At 42.6% G+C, this 27,498-nt stretch overlaps 2 protein-coding genes across 2 annotated transcripts in view; one reads left to right on the top strand and one right to left on the bottom strand.

Annotated features, from left to right (window-relative positions):
- LOC142558586 (uncharacterized) overlaps window positions 1-27,498 on the top strand; it is a 316,322-nt gene that overhangs the window by 51,561 nt on the left and 237,263 nt on the right. The window lies entirely within an intron of this gene.
- Window positions 4,431-5,390, bottom strand: LOC142557922 (uncharacterized). Its single transcript, XM_075670118.1, has one exon. The coding sequence runs from the start codon at window positions 5,388-5,390 to the stop codon at window positions 4,431-4,433; it is 960 nt and encodes a 319-aa protein (XP_075526233.1).

Below are 27,498 nucleotides of genomic sequence, written 5' to 3'. Positions count from 1 at the left end.
CCCTGCAATTTCCTGCTCTAGATGGCTAGCTATCAGACGCTTAGGGTACAGGCATCAGCCTTTCTTTAAGTCTTGCGAGCTGTCTACAGTGTCATGTTACCACTAAGATTATTATTATTATTATTATTATTATTATTATTATTATTATTATTATTATTATTATTATTATTATTATTATTATTATTATTATTATTATTACTTCTACCACATTGAATGTTTTGAAGCCAGCGTGACACGTAACTCAAAATATGCCTCGAACACTGCTGATGCCTTTGCAGAAAAATTATGTTCGCTATATGGTGTAAAAGATGCTTCAAGTAACCTTCGTTCTGTTTCTGTCACGGTGTGTACGCAGTTAGTCAATGAAGATATTGTTTTTAAGTGTATGAAGCGCCTCAAACCTTCCCTTTCTTGTGGTGCTGATAGTATTCCTTGCGCAGTGCTTTGGACGTATGGAAGCAGACTTGTTCCCTGTTCTCACAAACCTCTTCAATAGTTCCCTAAAGTCTGGTACGTTTTCTAGCACTCGGAAGGTAGCATGGACATTGCCCGTGCACAAATCAGGTGCTAGACGTGCAGTTGCTAACTGCCGGCCTGTATCTATCCTCTGAAGTGCATAAAAAATCTTTGAATCGGTATTGCATTCCTTGCTTTCAGTTAGTGCTAAGGAGATTTTAATAAATTAGCAGCATGGTTTTATGTGCCTAAGACTTAAAACTATTTGAGACTGTCAGCAGTATTCACCACTGCATTGTCTCCAAAAAGACGTTTTTTTCACTCTCAAACTGGTGCAGAAACAATAAGGTACTCTGAAATGCTTCCGATACTATGGCAATAAGTTATATACGGAAAATACACTATGGTGCGATTTTCATACACCCTTCGGGATGCTCCACTGCCCAGGGTCGCTGAAATGAGAGACCTCGTTGTATACTTCGAAAACCGTTAAGCTTCTCTTCACACAGATAATCTCACAACGTGCCCTTCACGCTCTCGGAATTGTATGGCGTATATTGCATGATTTCCACTCACCTATTCTGTTTCTGAAGCTGTATTCTGCTGTGTGCCTTCCACTACTAGAGTATGCCTCTGTAGGTGGGGGTGCAACGTGCAGATCTAAATCTGGCCTCATTGAACGCGTCCAGAATAAATTGATATCTATCTTCAAGCACCATTTTTGCCATTCTCGTGACCACAGTTGAGCCTTCTCAAATTTACCTCAACTCGAAAAAAGGGGGTACCAGGGAAACACGAAGGACGCGCATACAAGGAAAAGGCGTTAGACACGGACGGACGGTCTAGCGCCTTTTTCTTGTGTGCGTGTCCTTTGTGTTTCGCTGGTATATACCCTCTTTTTCTCAATTTCATCATGCACCAACTGGCCCAAGAGCTTGCGCTAATGCACCTCAATTCGCACCTCTAGACTCAAGACCTAATTAATCAGACCTTTTATTTATTTATTTATTTATTTATTTATTTATTTATTTATTTATTTATTTATTTATTGTCATACCCTCAAGGCCCGGAGGCATTACAGAGAGGAGTGGTGATTATTACAAACATATTCTTTAACAATATTCTTCAAGTTTGTGGCGTCAGAAATGGCAGTGATGGAGGCAGGGAGGCGGTTCCAGTCATTCGTCGTTCTTGGTATAAAGGAATCAAAATAAACGTTGGTGCGACAAGGTGGAACTTCAACCTTAAAACGATGATCCGTGCGTGACGATATGTATGATGGCGGGGAGATTAGTTCATCCTTAAGTGTTTCGTTAGAGTAATAAATCTTGTGAAAAAGGCATAGGCGAAAGTATTTACGACGTAACTCTAGGTTAGGCCAGTCAAGGGTTAGTTTCATTGATGAGACACTTGCATGACGAGAATAATTCGAAAGAATGAAACGAGCAGCTCGGTTTTGAATGGATTCGATGATGTTTTTTAGCTTTAGAGTAGAAGGGTCGAAAATGGAGAATGCATATTCAAGTTTAGGCCTCACTAAGGATTGGTACAGAAATAACTTGACAGCTGCAGTTGCCGATGAAAAATTACGCCGTAAAAACCCAAGCATGCGATTAGCGTTACCGTAAATGTAATTTATATGAATGTTCCATGTAAGATTGTGCGTAATGTAGATACCAAGATATTTATATGATGATACATTTTCTACAGACATGTTGTTAATATTGTACGTAAGAAGGGTGGTATTTCTTACAACACGGGACACACGCATCGCCTTACATTTAATAGAATTGAGCTTCATTTGGGATCTAGCACACAATGACGTTACTATGCCAATGTCTGATTGAAGAGTATCGCAGTCGCCAGAGTTAGAAATGACACGATAGAGAACACAGTCATCGGCGAATAACTTAATTGATGATTTAATTTGGTCTGGGAGGTCATTAATATAAATTAAAAATAATAATGGTCCTAGAACCGAGCCTTGCGGTACACCGGAGGTTACTCGACCAGTGGAAGAGAAGTATTCGTTAGCATAAACAAAGTGGGAACGGTTAGACAAAAAACACTTGATCCAAGCAAGCACGTTAGGATCAATGTTGAGGTTACTTAATTTAGTTAAAAGTAATTCGTGTGAAACAGTATCGAATGCTTTGGCGAAGTCTAAAAAAATGCAGTCAATAATAACGTTAGCATCCATTGCCTGGAATAAATCATTAGTTAATGAGAAGAGCAGTGTTTCGCAGGAATAGTGTTTTCTAAATCCATGTTGGTAGGGGGTGAAAAATAAGTTTGACTCGAGAAATGAAACCAGGTGTGAGTAAATTATGTTCTCCATTAATTTGCAGGGAACGCTGGTTAGGGATATAGGTCTGTAATTAAGTGGGGAGTACCGACTGCCAGACTTATGTACGGGAATCACCATCCCTGCCTTCCAATCATTCGGAAGGATGCTGGTTTGAAGTGACTGAGCAATGATTTCGCTCAGAATTATACATGAATAAGTAATAGTTCCCTTAGGAAATTTTGTGTTGATACCATCTACTCCACTGCATGCAGAAACTTTTGAGGTCTGTATCAACTTTACAACGCCATCAAGGTCAATGGTAATAGGAAGCATTGGAAAATAATGCACATCAGAAAAAACAGCGCTTGCGCACAGCACAGAATCAGAAAATACAGAGATGAACGCGTCATTCAATACTTCACAACAGACACTCCGATCGACAGGTTCGTTGTTAAGATCACACAGTGCAATGGCACTAGATTTTTTACCGTTGACTACACTCCAAAATTTCTGTGGGTTGTCTTTCAAAAGAGAAGGCAACCTGTGCTCATAAAATGTTGTTTTGGACTCTGCTACAGCATTCTTGTCGCTCAGTGCTATTGTGTAAGCAATCCAACGATCATGATTGCCAGTTAATTTTGCTCGTCGGAAAAGCTTTTTCTTTTTGTTCAGTAAACGTTTAAGACGCGAGTTGAACCAGGGTGCGCGAGAATTAGAATAAGTACGTTTTTGCGGCATGTACCAGTTAATTTTGTACGGCATGTACCCTCCATCTGTACTGTAAGATGGGAAAATAAATTGAAATTGAAATTGAATTAAGGAGTTGGCTTTTTCTTTGAATATTGACCATTTTTCTTCAACCGATCGAGTGTGGAAACTTGGAATGTAGTCAGTGATGAAAGTTTCTAGTTCGTTATTAATTGCGGCAAAATCAGCATTTTTGTAATCACGTATAACTTTCGACGAGGTAACAGATGGGATGGTTAACTGCAAATTACACTGGATTATACAATGGTCGCTAATACCCGGTAGGTAAGTTAGGGGCGAAACAAATTCCGGGGATGTAGTAAGGATTAAATCTAGGATATTAGCCGAGTGTGCAGAACATCGAGTAGGCTTCAGAACAAGATGGTGCAGGTTAAAATCGAGGCAAAGGCTGATGAATTCGGAATATTCAGAACAGCACTCTTGGGTTGAAGGGGGGTCAGTATGCCAGTTAATGCCAGGAAAGTTAAAGTCCCCAAGGAGTATTAGTGGCGTGGAAGGGAACCGTAAAATTAGACTATTTAAGGCTTCGTGAAGGTCTGACCAAAATGTGTTAGGTGAGGAAGGGGGCCTGTAAACGACGCAAATGGTAAAATTTTTGCGTTCGAAGCCTACGCGCGTGCACACTAGCTCTAATGGTGACGCAAGCTCAATTGCAGCAGCGGTAATCGAATCACGAACACCGATAAGTACACCGCCACCACACCGCACATCACGGTCGTGTCGATAGAAACGGTAAACCCCCTCGCATTCCAAAACTTCACGGTCTTCACTTTTGCTAGAAAGCCATGTCTCTGTCAGGATAACAATATCTGCACTGCACGTGTCGACGACAGAAGATAAAGCATCCCGCTTGTTGCATACGCTGCGGATATTTGAATACAGAAGAGAAATATTTTTTTGCCACCGGACCATGACTCCGCTATGTTTGTGAATTGCTAGGGCCATCAGAAGGTGCATTTGGGGCAGAATTTGTTGAACGAATCTCGTTTGTGTGGATTTCGCAGACTCGATCAGTTACCGGACAGTAAACGTAAGTTTTTTTGTCGATTTGTAGACGGTTAAGCCGTAGCATATATTTCTGTCCGCTAGTCTTTCCGAATTCAATCAATTTTTTCTGTGACAAGCGTGTGGCGCGGCAGAAGTCTTCGCTAACAGAAATGCCAGAACCTTTGAATTTTTTTCGCTCAGTGAAAACCTTTTGCTTAAGTTTTGAGGACGAGAATTTTACGATTATGGGCCGGTGTTTATTTACTGCATAGGTACCCAGCCTGTGGGCGCGGGAAATGGCTTCGTCTATTAAAGTTATCTGTAGTAAACTGGTAAGGCAGTTTCGAATTTTAGCTTCAGATTCGGACCAGTTCTCAGCTGGGACGTCAGGAATCCCGTAGAATATAAGGTTGTCGCGGCGAGAGCGGTCTTCCAGCTCGTCCAACCGAGAAGTCATTGCTGCAGTTTGGTCTCGCACAGCTTCATCGACTACTCTCGGTAGATCAACACCATTCTGATTTGCTTCGTATGATTCCACCACGGATTCAACTGTTGCGAGCCTACTGGCTAAGCTGAAAACTTTTTCCTCAAGTTTTTGCTGATTAGCTCGGACCTCTGATAGCATCCCTATTACCTCGGTATGGCGTGCGTCACTTCTAGCCGACAAGGCCGCAATGGCGTCTAGAATCTCCTCTTGAGGACCAGGGTTCTGTTCCACATCCCCAGCTAACATAAGCAATTTAACAACATATATACACTCAAAAAAATCACAAAGAATCACCAGTGGGCCTGGGAAGAGCAGCAGACAGATATTACTGGATCGCTTAGCGTGCAACGACGGGTGTTTACCAACCTGTACAACAAACAAGAACAGGTTTTGAAGCGGTTGCATGGCTGCCGCTCCGTCCAGCCCACTGAAGTGGCCCGATGAAAGCGTCGCTCTTAAGTACGTCCGGCTGACTGGTGTCGTAGGCGATGGGAATCGCCAGCCAAGTCGGGGCACGATGTACGCCACGTCAAGGGTTGATGATGTGGCGTTTCCGCCATAGTGTTGACCTCTGACGTAACATGGTGATAGAGGCAGGAAGATAGCTTCGCAAAAGGAATCCAAGGGCTGCCACGTGCCCAGGAACGCCAGAATCTGCACAACAAAGAAGAACGGGTTTTGAAGCGGTTGCACGGCTGTCGCTCCGTCCAGCCCACCCAGCCCACTATTCCTGATAAGGTGGTCCATGGCATTGTACATTCCGCAAAGCTTCTTGATCATACGCAATTGTTCGTGCGGCAATAGTATACAAGCAGCATTCCGCATTCTTTGCGTGGCCCTGTTGCATTAAAGAGATTGCTACATATGACTCGACTCCAAAAACATGCAATAATAATTGTGCCTGTATTGACATACTTCAGAGTTCAATTCCTGTGTTTTGTGTATCTGTAGATAATCATGCATGATTAATTCCCTTTTACCCTGCCTCGTTTTCTTTTTCCCTATTTGTTTCTCAATCTCGCATTGTTTTGTCTACCACATTAATGTTTTCTGTACATTGTGTCTCGCATATTGCTTTTTAAGTAAACCGGTACGAAGGCTCTCTAGCTATTCCTGGGCACCATAATAAAGACTTGATTGACTGATTATTATTGTAGTATAAAATCGTGCTTTTAAGTATGTACTAGTATATTATTACAGTGCAGCAGCTATTGCGCAAGTTAAAAAAGGCATGAATTAAGAAAGTACAATAAAATACTATGTACAGCCGCCCTGATTTTTAATAATATAGCGCGAGCGTCGACTCAACTGCTGGTGAGCGCCTTATAACGGCGATAAGCGTGCAACAAGAGCGTGCAACAAGGCGAGTGCAACAAGGCAACAAGGCTCGTGCGCGAACTCTCGCCTTGTTGCACGCTTATCGCCGTTATAAGGCGCTCACCAGCAGTTCAGTCGACGCTCGCGCTATATTATTAAAAATCAGGGCGGCTGTACCTGATCATATCGTATGAGCCCATCCAATGTAACAAACAATGCCTTGCTGAGCTTTCTGTTTACCTTCAACCTGACCCAAATAGTATCCAAGCCTACCCGTATCCAGGGCACTTCAAGCTCCATTTTAGACCTTATTTTCATAAGGGTTTTTTTTTACAAAGAAGATAACAAAGTCGATATTCTTGAAGGACTATCGGATCATCACATGGTTTTTTGCACGTTCACCATTCCAAACCACCAACGTAACACTAGAAAGCGCGTGTACGCATTTAACAAAGCAGACGATGACGCCATTATGACCTACCTTGCCCACGAGTACAACGAATTTAACGAGCTAATCTCAAAGGGCTCGGCCAACATCGACGAAATTTGGTTGCTGTTCAAAGCACATGTTATGCACTGCTTTAGGCAATTTGTCCCACAAATACAAAAGAACATCAATAAGCACAACCCATGGATTACACGTGACGTAATTAATTTAAAACGTAGAATAAAAAGGTTGCGGAAATCTAACAAATCATGCCGAGTTCCAGACCTTTGCCAAAAAAATTAATTCGTTAAACAGACTACTAAAGGAAGCAACAAAGGTAGGAAAACAGCGCTTGTGCAGTACAACGCTTAGCAATATTATGAAAGACTCACCCCAGAAATTCTGGCGTTATGTCAGGCACAACGATAACCGTACAAAACCGTTATCGCCGACAGAAGACAACAAACAAGCGGAAGCGTTTAACAGATTCTTCCATTCCGTATTTGCCCCCGACAATGGCATTACGCATGCTTACAGGCCAGAATATATAAAGCACAACGAGACACTGAGCGCTCCAGTCGTAACTGAAGCAGGCGTGTTCACACTATTATTAAATTTAGACGACAAAAAGTGCAACGGTCCTGACGGAATCCCGAACTGTTTCCAGAAACGTTATGCCGATCCTGGTAAGCAAATACTTATGCCTTATTTACAATAAATCAATCTTCGAACAATGTATCCCAGCAGAATGGAAAATTGCTAACATAGTGCCCGTCTACAAATCGGGCAATATTTCCTGTCAGTCAAATTATAGGCCTATTTCTCTCACATGTACATGCTGCAATATCTTGGAACATATTATCTTAAAATCCGTTACACAGTTCATTAAGGCAAACAATGTCCTCCATCCATGCCAACATAGCTTCAGGACTGGTCTGTCTACCGTTACCCAACTCGTTGAGATACTACACGATTTCGCCAAAGCAATTAGCGACCAGAAACAAATAGATGTAATTTACCTAGATTTCTCAAAGGCCTTTGATCGTGTCTGCCATGCTAAACTACTTCTAAAGCTTAAACATATACTAGGAGATGGGCCAATGTTTCGTTGGATTAGCAATTACTTATCTGACCGCCGCCAGTTTGTTCAGTTAGGCTCCCACGCTTCTGAAACTACCAGTACTTTCTGGTGTACCCCAGGGTTCCGTTTTGGCCCCTATCCTGTTTCTTTTGTTCATAAATGGCATAACTAATCAGATTGAATCCAAGATTAGGTTATTTGCAGACGACTGCGTCCTGTATAGAGAAGTATTAAACCGGCAAGACGAAATTAGTCTTAACAAGGCTTTTTCTTTGATAGTCCTATGGTGTGAAAACTGACAAATGGCCATCACCTTCGATAAAACAGTTTCAATGTCAGTAACAAAAAGAAATCCAAGCTTACTTTTTCATACGGCTGTGATAATACTATACTTAACACTGCCACTCAGTACAAGTACTTGGGCGTTATCATATCATCAGACTTAGGATGGCCGGCTCATAAAGAGCACGTAGCAAGCAAAGCGATGCGAAAGCTTATGTTCTTAAAACGGGCCCTGCAATACTCTACGAAGGAAGCCAAGCTCTTGGCCTATGTTACAATCATACGTCCTGTCTTAGAATATGCGAAAGTGGCGTGGTTTCCCTTTGCCCAAAATCAAATCGCTACTCTTGAGGCTGTCCAGCGAAAAGCCGCGCGGTTTATCTGTAACCGATTTCGGCGCACCGACTCGCCTACTCAGATGCTATCCGAGATCGGCCTTCACACACTAAGCAGTCGTGCGATGCTGTATCGACTCAAATTTTTGTACCTCATCCTGCATAATAAGGTTCATGTGGATTCTAACACCTATATTTCCTATAACACATCCAGAGAAACCCTTCACAAGCATCACCTTACACTTTAAGGATATTCTTGCACTAACAATACATTCAGCTTTTCGTTCTTACCGCGAGCTGTTCGCGATTGGAATGCTTTAGCCCAGACGGTAGTCGCAGAGCCCACTGTTCACAAATTTGTTGCATTTGTTGGCCCAACAGTACTGTCACTCACGACTAAGTGATGTTATCAACATTGTCTTTATCATTGTATTAATTACCAAATGTTTTTGGAAATGTGTGATGTGAAAAGATGGATGATGCTGTCAATTGTATATCCCATATGCTTATCCTTCTTTTCTTCCTTTTTGTCTCTTTGCAAAACATCATATGTAGTTGAAATGAGCTCTCTGTGCATTATGTTTTTGCCATACTTATTGTTGTTAACATAGGTCCATGAAACTCTACACTTACTAAGTACCCTTTTGTATTCTTATGTAAATGGCTGTACTACAATGTGTACAAACCCTTCTAACCCACTCCTTTAAAAATCCCTGATGGGATTGACAATATCACAAAATAAAAAAAGATATTCCTGATCAGGTATTCTTAACAACTTTCTTTTTCTTTCTTTTTTTCTTTTCCTCTGCCATTGCCACTGCTGCCAACAACTGTGTTCTCTTGCTTTTTGTCTTCGAGTTCGTATTTCATTCTTATACCATGCCAACTAACGCTGAACTCTAAAAAATCAAGGATCCAGAGGCTAAAATTGACAGTTTAGCTAAAGACACCTCTGATAGGGTGTTCGGCAGGTTCTTGCTAAAAATGAAAGATTCCAGCATTGATGTTTCGGAATTAAAAAAGGAAGTTGAGTCCCTTCAATCAAGTGCACAACACTTGAATCACCTTGCCCAGGACTTACGCGGCCAAAATGCCTAATTGGTAAAAGAGAATAAAGAACTACAAATTCAAAACTCGCTCACTCGTAAGGTCGAAGAACTTGAGCAATACTCACGCCTCAGCAATGTTGAGATCAAGGGCGTTCCCTGTTCCCCCAGGGGAGGACTGCATCGCGATCATGGAAATGCTAGGGAAGACAGCTGGATGTCCCATATCACCTAATGATCTTGACATTGTTCATCGCGTGCCTACACGGTCTAGTGATAAAAAACATCATTGCACGTTTCTTCTCTCGAACGAAGAACTCTGACTTCATCAGTAAAGCACGTAAGGCCAAGCTTTGTGTCAGTGATCTAGGTTTCTCAAGCATTTCTAACGCACCTATCTTCGTTAACGATCATCTTACCCCATGTAACAAGGTTCTGTTTTCGAAAGCCCTAACACTGAAGAAAGAAAAGAAGTGGATGTTTCTTTGGACTGACAACTGTCAAATCAAGGCTAGAAAGACTGCTAACAGTAGAGTTTTGCGCATCCGTGATGATTCCGACTTGACTAGAATAGACTAATAGCATAGTAACCAGTGTTCATTGTCTCACCGCTTATCATATCAATGATCTTCTCTTTCCTCGAACCTAATCAAGGTAACTCTTTCATAAGTAAATTTAATTCCGTCACTCGTTTCAACGCTAGAAGTCTTCGCAAACCCTTTGATGAGATTGATCATTTCCTTTTATCATTTTCTAGGTCATTCTCAATATAATTGCCTTGACTGAAACTTAGTTATCAGACGATGACAAAAATCTTTATTGCTTCCTCAACTACAATTCAGAATATTGTCACATATTAACTAGCAGTCATGGTGACGCGGCGATATATGTCTCTCCTGATCTACACTTACCCATCGCTAATTGCGAATCGGTCCGGATTAAAATAGTTAATTGTTCTCTCTGTAATGATCACAGAGATGTCATATTTGGTTGCATCTACCGTCCCCCTTCATCATCAGTCAATGACTTTTTGTAATCTTGATCATACTTTACATACCTTTTCACTAGAAAATAAAAATGTCATTATAATGGGTGACATTAATCTACTCAATGACACATCACCAACAGTTATTTCTTACACCTGTCTACTACAAAGCTGCGGATATTAATGCCTAATTGATGTTCCTACACGACAGGTTCCTAATGGCACGTGGACGCTAATTGATCACGCCCTCTCTAACTTGCTAACTTCACCAGAGGTGAAAGTTCTTGATATTTACATAACTGACCATTACCCCTTGCTTCTACGTTTTAAATATAACTCGAGTCCTTGCCCTCATCCACACTCTAAATACGTTCTGGACAAAGAGAGCTTCATAACTGCCATTGCTAATATAGACTGATCTGAAATCAAAACTATTAAGGATCCTCAGGAAGCTTTTTCTAAGTTTCTTACTGCAATTATATCAAATATTCATAAGTTAACTTGTAAAAGGAAATGTAAGAAAACCATTGCATTCTCTCACAATCAATGGATGTCTAAAAACTTATTAGCAGCATTGAGCGAACGCGATAAACAGTACAAAAAAACCTAAAAGCAGCCTTTTAATACCAAATTGTTCGCCCGATATAAAAAGTTACGTAACTCAATAAACAGCCAGTTAAAAGCGGCAAAACGATTATATCTTGAACAAAAATCTTACAAGCAGGCAATAACCTCAAATTAAAATGGAACATCGTCAGCTCCTCTTTAAACAGGAATTCTAGACCAGAACAGGTATCAAAAATTATATACAATAACTCAGAGTGTAACTCCCCTATCCAAATAGCCAACGCCTCCAGCTCCTATTTTTTCCTTAATGACACACCCTCTCCTTCACAAGTAACTCAACTTAATCGTCTCCCTCACTCATTTTTTCTTTTCCCCACAACACCAGAATATATAACGTTATATGTCGCCTAAAACACACCAGTGCGGGAATAGATGAAGTTCTACCTGCTACCATGAAAATGATTGCCCACCTAATTTCTGATATCTTGTCTTATATTACAAGTTCGATATTCAAGACTGGTGTGTTTCCTAACGAGCTTAAGCGCGTAAGGTCATTCCAGTTCCAAAAAGATGGTGACAGCAGATTAATACATAACTACCGCCCTATATGTATTTTACCTTTTTTCGGCAAAGTTCTGGAGAAATTAATTGAATTGCATCTAGCCAAATATCTCACTAAATTTAATATTCTCTGTTCATGGCCAATTTGGATTTCTTAATGGATACTCCACGAATTTGGCACTCATACATCTAACTGGCCAATTTAAACAAATAATTGACGGCGGTCTATTTGCATGTTCAGTTTTCATCGATCTAACAAAGGCATTCGACTGCTTAAACCATAGTATCCTTTTTGCTAAGCTTGAAGCTATCGGTGTTCGTGATCCTGCGCTCTCACTATTAAGAAGTTACTTATCAAAGAGAATTCAGGTTGTGTCTCTGTCTGATGTCTATTCCAGACAATCCCTCATGGATCCACCTTAGGACCACTACTGTTTTTAATTTATATTATTGATCTACCTAACTGTCTGACCTCTACTAAGTGCATTCTGTACGCTGACGATACTACCATATTTGCCTCTGATAAAAACATGTCACTTCTTATTAACAAGCTAAATACTGATCTCGAAGATGTTTGAAATTGGTGTAACGCTAACCTGTTATCTATTGATGCCACCAAGACTAAATTTGTTGTTTTTTCCTCACATCAACAACATTCGGCATCCTTTCGTTTAACTTTTGGCTCACACTCTATCTCTCCCAGTCCATGCTCATCTTTCCTTGGGATTTCTCTTGACTGCAACTTGAAAAATAAAGATCACATTTCTCAGATAAAAATAGAAAAAGACATACAGTATTCGCGTTCTAGTTAAAACTCGTCCCTACTTTACACATAATACATTAATCTCGCTATACCACTTATTCATTCACCCTCATATTAACGACGGCATAATATGCTGGGGTAACACATACAACACTCACTTGGGATCCCTCCAGGTAATTCAGAACCAATCCATAAGAATTATTACAAGCAGTTCCCGCTTTGCAAATGGAAAATCTCTACTACATGAAAACAACATCCTAACCATTTCAGAACTGACCAAATATAATCTAGGGATTTTGGTCTACAAATATATCCCTAAGGAACTAACATCGATCTGCTTCTCACCTTGTGATCTCATAGCTCATAGTCACACTAGATTTACCCTCAATAATAATTTCCGTCTACCTAAAGTGCGAACTATGGTAAACAGACTGCGGAATTTTCCTCGATACCGCTTTGGAATGCTCTACCACCTATAATCAAAAAATGCAAAAAATTATACCAATTTAAAAGAGAACTAAACGCATTAATAATAGATACTTACTGATATTGTGCATTTTCTTCCTAATTTTATTCTTTTTTTTATATTGTCATGCTGTAAACAAGTGTTCTTAATACTCGTATGCTATAACCATGTTTTGATGTTACTCTTAGCTCTCACCTGTACTACTGTTGCTTTAAACACTGTATACCATCATAAGGGTCATTACCAGGAGGTTTCGATGCAGTCCTTAACTATGGGACCTCCTCATGTATATTACGCACATGCCATTTTCTGTATTTTTACCGATAAATAAAAGTATTATTATTAATCTTATTATTATTATTATTATTATTATTATTATTATTATTATTATTATTATTATTATTATTATTATTATTATTATTATTATTATTATTATTATTATTATTATTATTATTATTATTATATGCAGTGTGCTATTATTTTCTTCAGTTTTAATAACGGTTGGCTACTCTATCCAGTGTTGTGCAATAAAATAATATGCCACAGGAATTATTGTGAGCCTCACAGAGGAAATTGAATGTCTTTCTCCGTCAAAACATTATAGTAGGTTGAAAACAATAAACTGTTTTTGTGTGTGTGTGTGGTGACTTGAAGTGTATAAATTGTGAAAATAACATGTATATATATTTCTTATATTATGCAAATAAGCTGCCCCCATACATTCTAATAAGTACTTCAACAGTGCTACTTGGCAAAGGGCAACGAAAGACGCCTATTAAAACCCTCCGATTCTCGAGCTAGATTATCTGACGCTATGTCATCTCATTAAAGTCCAGAAAGACAGGCTTCACATGTTGAGGTCAGTTACAACAGAACATGGCCTTTACACAGTGAAAATTTTTCTAGCAATGCACTCAATGTGAAGGCTTTCCGATGCGGTCTTGATGCTTTAAAACAGCCTAGAATAATAAATTAGGTGCTCCGTGGGCAAGACTTGACAGAATCGGGAATTGGGAGGAAATATGCTGCGAATTACACAGATTCTAGCTATCCTATATTTTTTTTCTTGTGACGACTGCAGGTGTTTCAATTATTTTTGCTGATTTTCTCAGAAGCCACTTTTTCGCGTTTCTTTCGTGCACCAACAAGCATAATTATATTGACACGAATACGGTGACCGCATTTCATTGGCTAACAAATGTCGAACGCTATCGGTCGTCGCAGGACGCGCCTGCACGTGTCGCGCATGTCCTCGCGTGGCCTGACTGCGTCGCTGTCGTTGTGCCTCTGGATGCCGCGCTGCACACGACCGCCGACGCGCTCGCGACGAGATTTTCGACGATCGCTGACTTTGCTCACCGCTATCGTTGCGATTGAGTGTCGCTTTTGCTGGGCATAAGTTCGCCTAGTAAAGAGTTAAATTTGTAACTCCCAGTTCTATCTCATTTTTCGTCGTCCCCGTGACAATATTTCTAAAACAGATTTTCAAATGCTACTTTGCATGCCTAATTCTTACGCATTCTTATTGTATTGTTACTGTGCAATGGGCTACCAAAAAGAAAATTTTAGAACAGCTTTTGATATGATGTGGCATCGTCATGCAGGTGTTTGCAAAGCGATCTTGTAGACAGACGACACGCGAGCGTTGATGTCGATATTTCGTGCACTATTGTTAGTTTAAAGGTAAAGAAAAATAAACTGCTGCGGCAGGCGTACATTCATTACTCAGACGTGTTTGTTATATCTAAAAGCGCATACAAATCACTAACTTATTGTTTCAAGCTTAGTTTACAGCAGTCTGTTTTAGGCCGGACTTTGACGGACGAAGACAAAATAGTCCAGCAACAGTGCGCCGCAGCCGAGGAGCCAGCGTCAGAGCTTGTATCCAGTGGTTGCGTGTCCTCTTCCTCCGACCGACGCGTTCGCTGGTCGGCGCTTGCCGACGCGTGCCAATGGTTGGGCTACAGTGTACTAGAACACTTTGGGTAGTGGAAAAAGCGGCGGTCAGCGCGTGAGGCACTCTATGTTAACACTACCAGGTGGCGCTAGCGGTGCGTAACCGAGCACCAGCAAGAAACCGACAGTAGCCAGGCAGCAACAAGCACGGAAGTTTTCTTTTGCATAACAGGCCCTCATTTTTTCAAAATTATTCGGGTTGACGTGGCAGCTTCTGATCCCGGGCATAGCTTGAAGAGTAACATGAGTTCCATCGAGCTTCAAGGCTTCTCGCACAGACCGAAGCGACACCTGTAATACACATAAAAGATATATTTTTATTGACAAATACCATCCACATGACTACACGTATGGCTCAATGCTGCTTGCTCCGAGCCCTTACGAAAAGAACAAAATGGAAAGCTGCTATTACCTCGCCTGCTGGGGTGTTGAAGCTCGACTTCAGGAGTCCATTCCTAAGGCATTTTACCAGATGAGGGAAGTCGGATACAAAATGGAGTGAGCGGCTGGGATCCACTGGATGCTGCACCTTGTTCCTAGTGAAAGTTGGAGTTGCCCGAATGCCCATGAGCACCCACATCCTCCTATTCCATGCAGCGCCATCGCTGGTAATAAAATCAACAAATAGGCCTGCTTGCTCAACAAGGATTACAGCCTCTGTCATGATTTTTGCTAGTAGGTTTCCTTTCACATTGCTGTGTGTAGCAAACACGGCAATAATTTGTGTCCAACTGCCAACAAAAGGCACAAAGACAATTACCATCCCGTGGTCACACACTGCATGTTTGTCACTGTCTGGGGTAAAAGCGCCCAAATCAACGAACCCATCAATGTGGCCACCAGGCATCACAGAAAGGTTCTCTGAAAGTTTCATTTCGTCGACCAAGAGTACTCCATGTTTCTTGAAGACATCCATTGAGCTTGTCTTCTCCTTTAGCACACTGAAAACCTTTCTGCGGAATCCAAATCCTGACCTGTATTCCCTAGTGTAATTGCGTAGGGTGACTTTTGATGGTAGAACAAGGATCTGCTGCTTGCGCATATGTTCATACAGCTTTGGCCCTTTCATTTTCATAATGATGCATTCCAGCATCCACTCCTTCGAGTAAACCATACCTTTTATGCTTTTACGCTTTGCCGCTGCAAAAATGTGTTGGGCTGCTTGCTTTTGCTTAGGTGGCAGGCTTTCTATCTTTGTTTTGAAAACTTCTTCAGTAATGCGACTGTTCTGGTCCTGCATTCTGAGAATATGCTGCCGCAGCGTGCACAGACGTGAGAGAAGGCGCTTTGTCTTTTGCCGGGAAAACTTCAGCAAATTTCGAAGGTTTCTTTTCACTGGTTTCTGCGTTTTTACTCGGAATCTTCTTGCCTGGAGCCCTTTCCTGAGGTAGCGACATGCCAGACAGGCAGTACCTGTAATCAAAAGCATAGTATGTGAAAGATGCTACTTACAAAATCTTAGCACTATGTGATCTTTGCTACAGTGCAGTTTCTGTAAATGAGTGGTAATGCAGGCATTTGGTGGAGTAATTAACAGGCGCATTAGCTAAAAGAAACCTTAAAACCAAAAATATGATCATAAAAAGTATAATTAAGGTAATCATAAGAGTATAATGTATAAAAGTACAGCAAAAATATAATTTCGGCATGATAAGCTTCCATTAATGTACATTGTTTTTACAACGATCTTCCTTGCTGATTAAAAGTAATTTCTATTTCATTGCAGCCTATATTATCTCGACCACCAAATCTAGCTGCTTACCTTTGTCAGTAACAGTCCCTGTACAGGACTTGCTGAACACACTATCTTGTACGAGGAGCACAGAAGCCTTCAGCCGGTCTGTAAGGTGTTCAGCGTAGTCGCTGGTGTACTGCTGTCGGTCCATCGCTCCTTTGCAAACAATGGCAATGTCTGTTTAGTGAAGAACATCTCGAGCTTCTACCATGGACTTGATTTCAACTTCTTTCGCTTCTTTGCTATGAAAATAAGGGCGAGCGAAGACCCGTTTCCTGTCGTCTGAAGTAAACACCAGCAGCTTCTCGTGCGCGACAAGAAATGGATCTCTGATCACGGTAGTTGTAGCGCACACAACTCCATCAAAATCGGGCACATTAAGTCGTGTCCATGAGGTCGGAAGGCTGAGTTTGTCAGCGATTTTCTGCAATGAAGCAGGCTCACTAGGCTCGTTCAAATTTGGACTCACGCTCTCGTCTTGCACGTTGGTGTCGTGTTGACAGGAATCGTGTAAGTCACGCCGCGACAAGCGCACTTTCTTGGTCGGTGCCACAGCACAGGCAGCTGGACGCTTTCTCTCTCGTCGTTTTTGTTGAATTTGCTTGGAAAGGTAGGCCGGCAAGTCGGGCAGCAAGGTTGGGACCGCATCAGCGGTCAGCGCAGGCTTGCCACGAGGGATCCTCACCTCTTTATCGTCGATTTTGTGCACATAATCCCGCAGGATGAACGGCGCTTCGAAGTGTCTTTCGCACACCGCCGACGTTTCCGAGAGTGGCTTGTCGCTGCGGTGCAAATTCCTCTCCCACTGCTTTCGTTGGGCTTCGTCTTTCGGGGCTTTAAACAACGACAACGTCCGTTCATTGAACTCACGGAATCCAGGGTACCCGGTCTTACAACCTGGCGCGTAGCAGTGCGTGTCCGGTCTTTTGGTTTTCTTCTCCATGACTACATGCGAACCACTGTTTGAGCGTACGACGCAATGCAAGAAATTACAAGGTATCGGAAACGCTGTAAACAGTGGCGTAGCAACAGGGGGGGCCGGGGGCCCCGGGTGCACGGAGCCAGCCGGGGGGGGGGGGGGGGAGGGGGTGTCATATACGTCTGAAGACACCCAAAAATTGTCGGTATCCTCGCCTTCCTCGACTACACCCGGGGAAGGGGGGGGCGTGACAGAAGAGCTAAGGGCCCCGGATGCCAGACGACCTAGCTACGCCACTGGCTGTAAATGAAGCAGAAACAGCGTATGTGCACAACCTAATTGACTGCAACCTACACGTGTTACTGCAGCCACCTGCGGCGCCGATCGGCCGATCTCCTCGGTTTTTAGACGCCAGCGCCACGCGCGGCGGTTAACAGAAATGGCAACAGCTCTCTCGTACGCCGCGCCGCGCACTCTTTCCACTACCCAAATGTTCTAGTACACTGTAGTTGGGCCTTTTTACTCGTCGCCCCTCGCAGCGATGCACGCCACAAGCGCTGCTACGGCGGACTGAACTCGGCAGCTGACGCCGCGGACGAGCGTAGCATCCCCCGGCCTCACGCCACCCCTCGGAAAAGCAGATAGCCCACGCGTCGGCGGATGCAACTCAGAGCATGCGCAGACCGTTTCCCCTGCGCTCCTCCTTTATTTTTCTCCTCACTCATGCTTTACCCTCCGTTCCTCCTCCCTATCCTCCTCGCGCGCTCTTCTTTCATCTTTCGCCTGTGCTCGTTCGCTCGGTTACCAGCCATGACGCCGCCGATGCATTGACGTTCAGTGCAGGAACGGGCGAGCTGCGCTCTAAATTTGTCGATGGTAATTTGTGCCGCCATCGTCAGACGATGGACGTGAGCAGTGCACTCGGCGAGTGCTGCTTGCGTGTCCATCTGATATCCGCCGAAGCTTTTCGTTTACGTTGGCAATCATCGATGGTATCTGCAAAATCTTATGGCGCAATCCGAAAAAAATACTAGATGGGCCGCAGCTGGTTAAACAACGAACCAAGGGCTGAGCGAGCGCCAGTCGCAACTTTGAGAGCCACCCAGCTGCACCGCAACGCTAATACGCGATCGATTAAAATAAATATGATGACATGCAAAATAACCCACATAGGAGCTAAACGAATCCAGACACGCATTAAAAGAGTTTTCATCCCCGGAGAGGAAACGCCGTTATAAAGAAGCGGCAACATGCGTGAGTGGCTCTCTGCAAACAAGCGCTTGAAGGAAGCTTGGCGACCATTTTCTTTTCCGTGCCAGTTGGGCCCAAAGGAAAGCAAAAGGCAGCACTCTAGAAACGTTGATCCTTTACGATCACACTAAATTACAAGAACGCCACTTGCGACCTAGAAAGCAGCGGCAATACGCAGGTGCTTCCTCTACAAGCTACTCCACATTTGGGGCGCGATAACGTAAAACTATTCTAAATTGAAATCATTCCAAAGTCCGGACGTCAAAATGGCGTGGCTGTTTATGCCAATGGGGGCGGGAACCCGCGACGTTTTTCAATAAGCCCAATCAGCAGCCTCCGTCATTGCCGGAAGCATGTTTTGCTTGTTTGTTTACACCTAAAGGGGCCATGTAGCAACTATATTTTAGATATGAACGCCTAAGAGAAAAGAAACATTTATAGGTTGCTGAAAGCAAAATTGTTTTATAATCTTTTGACGCAATACTATGTTGAATTTCAATGGTAGATCCAGATCACTTTTTTTTTTTTTTTGCTCTTGATGGAGCAATTCGAATGGCAGGATGAGAGTGTGAGTTGTGTGTTACAATGGCAGATTGGTACCAGCCACCGGTTCCGGATAGCTCTGCGGAACAAAAATGTTTGCTCCGCCGAAATCGGCAGATTTGACCGGAAGTCCACGTGACGTATTTTCTTCACCTGCCTGTGCTTCCTGTCACGGTCGCCTGCTTCCGGTCGCGGGCAGCTATGGACGACATGGAAAACACGGACGCTATGTCGCGCCGTGCGTTTTCGTTCCTGCTCCTAAATAGTGAAAGCTCCGACAAGTCCAGTGATGATTCGTCCGACACGGAAGAAAAACAAACGCACGGAATGCCGGGATGCTCCAGACGATGGTGGCTCGAGCGCCCTGCGTGCCAAGCGCCCCCTCCGCCGATTCGACGGCATCAGTCGCAACGGCGCGCTCCGTTCGTGATCCGGCCGAGCGCTCGCCATCTGTCACTGGAATTCAACATTAGTTGAAGCGCACATGAAAGTAAACACAAATGTTTCCATTTTTCGAGCCACATATCCGTCAGTTCTGCATCCAATCCATTTCGCTAGGCACACGTAAGATGACGGCTACAAGAAAATAGCTGATCGGTTTTGTGGGCCGCACTTAATGCATTTTTGCCCGTAACGCTGCCCGATTAGGTGAAATGTCGGCGTCCGAGATGTAATTTCGCCTGAGAAGAATTTTGGAAGCTGTGAACATCATGGAGACTGTGTAGTGCTCGGTGAGTAAACACATCATTCTTCCTTGTGCTTAATGCCTGAACAGTAGCATCGGATCATCTGCGATGACCGCGTGATGTTTACTTTTGCTTTTATTCATGTAGGATACGCAAGAATCCATGAACATTGGAACGCAGTACATCACAATAGATAGCTGGTAAGCAAACGTTCTGTATAGAGCGATCATAACTACCTCCGAATGTGGGAGATACATAGAAGTGGGGGTCTGTAATAGGGGCTCATTTTTTCTGCCACGGACTGCTGCGCAGTGATAAATTCTCCGTTCAGGCTGTACAAGTACTTCTGCTGGATATACCTGGCTCCACAAAACCTTTTTTTTTAGTAAATTTTGTTAAATTTCACGCAACAGTGCTTATGTCGTCCTAATAAACAACACGTTAAATAAGTGTAACCGTTATGTTTCAACGGCATTGCGATATGTGAAACGGCAGGATTTGTTGGTACTAATTCGCTGCGGTCCGGCGAACATTGAGAGCAAAAAAAATGGTCCCAGTGAAAGGACCCCGCGTTTCGCCCACTCAGGCCACCTTGCTGATTGAGTTTGTATACCAGCACCCATACTTGCACACATCTGCAGGTTTGGAGTGACGCCTGTCACCGGCCAAATATCCCGAGGACAAACGGGGCTATACTAATCCAGGTGCAACCAAATTAGGAAGGCCCACTAAGCTTCAACAAGACACTCCCTCACCAGAACAGGAATTGGCCTCCCTGGTGCAGTATTCTGACCATGACAATGACGTTTATTTGCATCAGTACATGACGCGAGGGGCATGTAGAAAAAGCTGCCACATGGACAGCTCGACGAAGCCGCAGGCCCCCGCATTAGCGTTCGCGCGGCGTTAACGAGCACAATGGTAGTACATCATTGTTTACAAATTTCCTTTACACAATATTGAACATCGCGAACCATGCGAAGCAAATGAAGAAAGAAAGATGTGCTCTAACAGGTCATAGTAAAGAACATCTCTAACCAATAAGGATAAAAAACAATGATAGGCACAACGGTATCGCAACTGTTAAATAAACACGAGGGTGAGAAAGATATAATCATAACACAAGCTGTAACAATAACATTTCTCATACAAACTAAACAAATGAAAAACCAAGAATATAAGCAATACAATGGGACTAGTTGTTTTCGATAAGGAAAAATTTGCGAACGCCAGGGAAACAATCTAGTGCAGGCAGAAATAACTATACAGAGCTTTAAAAGAGGTATTTTCGAATCCAGTGGTTTCGTTGTGTAATTTATTCAGTGACCTCGGCAGGTTGTTATGAATAGTTTGTTGTCCGTATGTCGTTCTGACGGTTTCTACTTTACAAAACTCTCTGGACCTTGTCGTATATGCTGTAATGTTGATTTTTAAATCCGCTAGTGTTCTTAGAAAGCTGGCTCCATTTTTTATTTCTTGTTTGTAGGCTCTACAGTCGATAATCGTACATACTGGCAATTGGCATTACATTGTATTTTATAAAAAATTCACGAGTATGAACGTATTTTGGAACATTTTCTACGACTCGTAGGAAATTTTTTTGCAGTACATAAACTTTTTCCTAATTTCCCTGTGTGGTAGTAGCCCAAACTAAGTGACAGTAGTTTAGACTAGAAAGAGTGTGTTGAAAATCAGCATCATTATTTTTGTTGGCAGTATATGACGGTTACGGTAAAAAAGTCCGATCATTTGAGATAATTTTGTCGCCAAGGAATTTACGTGCATATCCCAAGATAAGTTTTTTTGAAAGATAACACCTAATGTTTTAAAGTACGGAACTATATCGATAGGCGTTGAATTTAGCAATATAGGCGTATTAATTATTACGCTTTTATTTTTGCTTCGAAAAATTATTTCTTTTGTTTTGTTTGTGTTTATTTTAAGACAATTTTTACGTGTCCATTCATGCAATTTTTGAAGAATTAAGTTCGCTTCCTCAACTAAGTCATCCGCCGACTTTCTTATCAGAAATATGCTAGTATCATCGGCGTAAATTATATAGTTTACCTTGATACTGATACTAATGATATCATTAATATATATATTAAAGAGGAAAGAGCCCAAAATACTGCCTTGTGGCACGCCACAAGAAACGGGCAGTGGACTAGAGAGTTCATCATTAATACCGACCCTTTGCTTGCGGTGTTCTAGATAACGTGTGATGAGGGATGCAGCCTTCCCGCGGTAACCATAACGTAGGAGTTTCCTAATAAGAAGTGAATGATTGACACAATCAAGTGCTTTGGTAAAATCTACAAACAACCCCAGAACCAGTTTTCCCTGATCAATTGCCTTTGAAATGAACTCTTTGTCAGCAAATAAGGCACACTCCGTGCTGAGGCCTTTGCGAAAGCCAAATTGGCATTCATTTAGAAGTTTATGTTTTTGCTCAAAATCCATAAGCCGATTTAACATGATTTTTTCAAGTACCTACGAGAACATAGGGAGAATTGATATTGGACGATAGTTGCTCATGTCATTTTTGCCAGCTTTTTTATATAGGACACTAATGCGTGCTTCTTGCATTTTACTGGGAAAAATAGCTTGACTGAGACAAAGGCTGAAAATATATGCAATGCATGGAGCCAGAATGTCGACAACGTATTTTAAAGGTTTTATCTGTAACCCGACAATATCTTTCGCACTGCTGCTGTTTAGATTTTTAATTATGTGGCTTACTTCGTTTTCATCTACAGGTTTAAGGAAAATAGTGTAGCTATTAACCAGAATATTACTAAGATCATTTGGTAGCATAGGCGTATTACCTGCACTTGCGAAATATGTATTAAATGTATCTGCAAGCCGCTTCCCAGATAATTCTATACCATTAATATCTAATTTAAGAAGTTTACTGATAGGTGGATGATGCCTTAATGTAGAGCTGAGCCTTTTCCACATAATCTCAGAGCATCCAGCAGCTGCTGCAAAGAAATTTGCAAAATATTCACACCTAGCCTTCTATATATCTTTATCGAGGCGATTCATCATCATCATCATCATCATCATCATCATCATCAGCCTAGTTACGCCCACTGCAGGGCAAAGGCCTCTCCCATACTTCTCCAACTACCCCGGTCATGTACTAATTGTGCCCATATTGTCCCTGCAAACGTCTTAATGTCATCCGCCCACCTAACTTTCTGCCGCCCCCTGCTACGCTTCCCTTCCCTTGGAATCCAATCCGTAACCCTTAATGACCATCGGTTATCTTCCCTCCTCATTACATGTCCGGCACATGCCCATTTCTTTTCTTGATTTCAACTAAGATGTCATTTACCCGCGTTTGTTCCCTCACCCAATCTGCTCTTTTCTTATCCCTTAACGTTACACCCATCATTCTTCTTTCCATAGTTCGTTGCGTCGTCCTCAATTTCAGGAGAACCCTTTTCGTAAGCCTCCAGGTTTCCGCCCCATATGTGAGTACTGGTAACTCACAGCTGTTATACACTTTCCTTTTGAGGGATAGTGGCAACCTGCTGTTCATGATTTGAGAATGCCTGCCAAACACACCCCAGCCCATTCTTATTCTTCTGGTTATTTCAGTCTCATGATCCGGATCCGTGGTCACTACCTGCCCTAAGTAGATGTATTCCCTTACCACTTCCAGTGCCTCGCTAACTATCGTAAACTGCTGTTCTCTTCCGAGACTGTTAAACATTACTTTAGTTTTCTGCAGATTAATTTTCAGACCAACCCTTCTGCTTTGCCTCTCCAGGTCAGTGAGCATGCATTGCAATTGGTCTCCTGAGTTACTAAGCAAGGCAATATCATCAGCGAATCGCAAGTTGCTAAGGTATTCTCCATCAACTTTTATCCCCAATTCTTCCCACTCCAGGTCTCTGAATACCTCCTGTAAACATGCTGTGAATAGCATTGCAGAGATCGTATCTCCCTGTCTGACGCCTTTCTTTATTGGGATTTTGTTGCTTTCTTTGTGGAGGACTACGGTGGCTGTGGAGCCGCTATAGATATCTTCCAGTATTTTGACATATGGCTCATCTACACCCTGATTCCGTAATGCCTCCATGACTGCTGAGGTTTCGACTGAATCAAACGCTTTCTCGTAATCAATGAAAGCTATATATAAGGGTTGGTTATATTCTGCACATTTCTCTATCACTTGATTGATAGTGTGAATATGGTCTATTGTTGAGTAGCCTTTACGGAATCCTGCCTGGTCCTTTGGTTGACAGAAGTCTAAGGTGTTCCTGATTCTATTTGCGATTACCTTAGTAAATACTTTGTAGGCAACGGACAGTAAGCTGATCGGTCTATAATTTTTCAAGTCTTTGGCGTCCCCTTTCTTATGGATTAGGATTATGTTAGCGTTCTTCCAAGATTCCGGTACGTTCGAGGTCATGAGGCATTGTGTATATAGGGCGGCCAATCTTTCTAGGACAGTGTTCCCACCATCCTTCAACAAATCTGCTGTTACCTAATCCTCCCCAGCTGCCTTCCCCCTTTGCATAGTTCCTAAGGGTTTCTTTACTTCTTCTGGCGTTACCTGTGGGATTTCGAATTCCTCTAGGCTATTCTCTCTTCCACTATCGTCGTGGGTGCCACTGGTACTGTATAAATCTCTATAGAACTCCTCAGCCACTTTAACTATCTCATCCATATTCGTAATGATATTGCCGGCTTTGTCGCTTAACGCGTACATCTGATTCTTGCCAATTCCTAGTTTCTTCTTCACTGCTTTTAGGCTTCCTCCGTGCCTGAGAGCCTGTTCAATTCTATCCGTATTATTGTTCCTCATGTCCGCTGTCTTACGCTTGTTGATTAACTTAGAAAGTTCTGCCAGTTCTATTCTAGCTGCAGGGTTAGAGGCTTTCATACATTGGCGTTTCTTGATCAGATCTTTCGTCTCCTGCGATAGCTTACTGGTACTCTGTCTAAGGGAGTTACCACCGACTTCTATTGCGCACTCCTTAATGATACCCATAAGATTGTCGTTCAGTGCTTTAACAATAAGGTCCTCTTCCTGAGTTAAAGCCGAATACCTGTTCTGTAGCTTGATCCGGCATTCCTCTATTTTCCCTCTTACCGCTAACTCATTGATTGGTTTCTTATGTACCAGTTTCTTCCGTTCCCTCCTCAAGTCGAGGCTAATTCGAGTTCTTACCATCCTATGGTCACTGCAGCGCACCTTGCCAAGCACGTCCACATCTTGTGTGATGCCAGGGTTAGCGCAGAGTATGAAGTCTTTATTTCATTTCTAGTCTTGTCATTCAGGCTCCGCCACGTCCACTTTCGGCTATCCCGCTTGCGGAGGAAGGTATTCATTATCCGCATAATATTCTGTTCTGCAAACTCTACTAATAACTCTCTTCTGCTATTCCTAGAGCCTATGCCATATTCCCCCACTGACTTGTCTCCAGCCTGCTTCTTGCCTACCATGGCATTGAAGTCGCCCATCAGTATACTCTATTTTGTTTTGACTTTACCCATCGCCTATTCCACGTCTTCATAAAAGCTTTCGACTTCCTGGTCATCATGACTGCATGTAGGGGCATAGACTTATACTACCTTCAATTTGTGCCTCTTATTAAGTTTCACAACAAGACCTGCCACCCTCTCGTTAATGCTATAGAATTCCTGAATGTTACCAGCTATTTCCTTCTTAATCAGGAATCCGACTCCTAGTTCTCGTCTCTCCGCTAAGCCCCGGTAGCACAGTACGTGCCCGCTTTTTAGCACTGTATATGCTCCTTTTGTCCTCCTAACCTCACTGAGCCCTATTATATCCCATTTAATACCCTCTAATTCCTCCAATAACACTGCTAGGCTCGCCTCACTAGATAACGTTCTAACGTTAAACGTTGCCAGGTTCAGATTCCAATGGCGGCCTGTCCGCCAGTCCGCCAGGCGATTACGGCACACTTTAAATTGGCGGAATAATTCGATATCTTTAGTTGAAATAAACTTGCCATAGAGAACATTTTTTATGCGCGATTCATCTGAGAAGCTAAGAGTTAATCCATAGTTTCCGAATTTTTTCGCTTGGCTTAATGTGCACTGAGGGAAAGCTAGATTCATATATCGATTTGACAATATGAAGAAATTTTTCATAGGCCCCATTTGCTTCGTTGGATTTATATACATCATCCCAACAGGCATCTTCTATTTGTTGCCGAAATATAGACAAATTGCGCGGGGTTGTTTTTTGCATTCGGTGCATTTGCTGCGTTACCTTCTCTCGAATGTGCCCTTTGGCGCAAATAAATATAGGCAAGTGGTCACTGAGGTCATAGGCAAATACACCCGGCTTAACTTTTTCAGGTATTATATACCCTCTCCCGCATGGCGCACTTAATTACCCAATGGCCCTCAGTCCCCAGCAGCTGCGGGGCACCTGACCAAGGCGGCGGTCAGACCTGAAACGCAGCAGAGGGTGCTAAGAATCTCTGGGTCCGGACAGGCCGCCAATGGAAACTGACCCTTGCAACGTTTAACACCCGAACCCTCTCGAGTGAGGATGGCTTAGCGGAACTCTGAGGAATTATCAGACATTGTTTGGGATATCGTCGGCCTTAGTGAGATTAGAAGAACTGGTGAGGCTTATATATTGCTGAATAACGGACATGTCATCTGCTACAGAGGTCTCCTAGATAAGAAGCAATACGGAGTAGGATTCCTAATCCATAAGGACATAGTGGGCAACATTGACAAATTCTACAGCATTAATAAGAGGGTAGCTGTAGTCCTAATCAAACTTAATAAGAGGTATAGGTTAAAGGTAGTACAAGCTTATGCTCCAACATCCACTCACGACGATGAGGAAGTAGATCAGTTTTATGAAGACGCTGAATTAGCGATAAGAAAAGCGCAAACTCAGTGTACTGTTGTAATGGGCGACTTCAATGCAAAAGTGGGGAAAAGGCAGGTTGGAGAACAAGCAGTTGGCAACTACGGCGTCGATTCTAGGAACGCTAGAGGAGAGATGGTGGTAGAGTTCGCAGAAAGGAATAAGATTCGAATAATGAACACCTTTTTCAAGAAGCGTAGCAACAAAAAGAGGATCTGCCCTAATGGTGAAACCAGAAATGAAATTGACTTGATACTTTCTGCTGATCCCAGCATAGTGCAGGATGTAGAAGTGACAGGTATAGTAAAGTGCAGCGATCATAGGCTAGTGAGGGCTAGGATTCACCTCAATTTGAAGAGAGAAAGAGCGAAATTGGTCAAGAAGAACAGGTCAACCTTGAGGCAGTAAGGTCAAAAGCAGACAAATTGAGGCTGGTACTAGCAAACAAATATGCAGCATTAGAACAGGGACACCGGCAGGGACACCGTTCGGTGCTCGTAAACATTTTGCTGTTGTGTGCTTACGTCTGTTTTCTTGCAATTCAGCACACATGCCAGCACATGATGTGCCTATTTTGCAGAAATGGAAATCCTGCCCCACTAGCACTAACAAAATATGAAACCAATGCTGTTAAAAAACGCCTTGTGATTGTTTGTATGGCTCGTTACTCCTAGATCATTCCTCATCATCGTCATCATCATAATCAGCCTGTTTCATGTCCACTGCAG

The sequence above is a fragment of the Dermacentor variabilis genome, chromosome 9, assembly GCF_050947875.1.
Source record: "Dermacentor variabilis isolate Ectoservices chromosome 9, ASM5094787v1, whole genome shotgun sequence".
Classification (NCBI taxonomy): domain Eukaryota; kingdom Metazoa; phylum Arthropoda; class Arachnida; order Ixodida; family Ixodidae; genus Dermacentor; species Dermacentor variabilis.
Note: the sequence above shows the minus strand (reverse complement) of the source record. Positions and strands in the feature narration are given on the sequence as shown.

What these genes read in the sequence shown, in the direction of transcription:
- LOC142557922 (XM_075670118.1), bottom strand. Translation starts at nt 5,390, where the DNA reads ATGCAACCGCTTCAAAACCTGTTCTTGTTTGTTGTACAGGTTGGTAAA.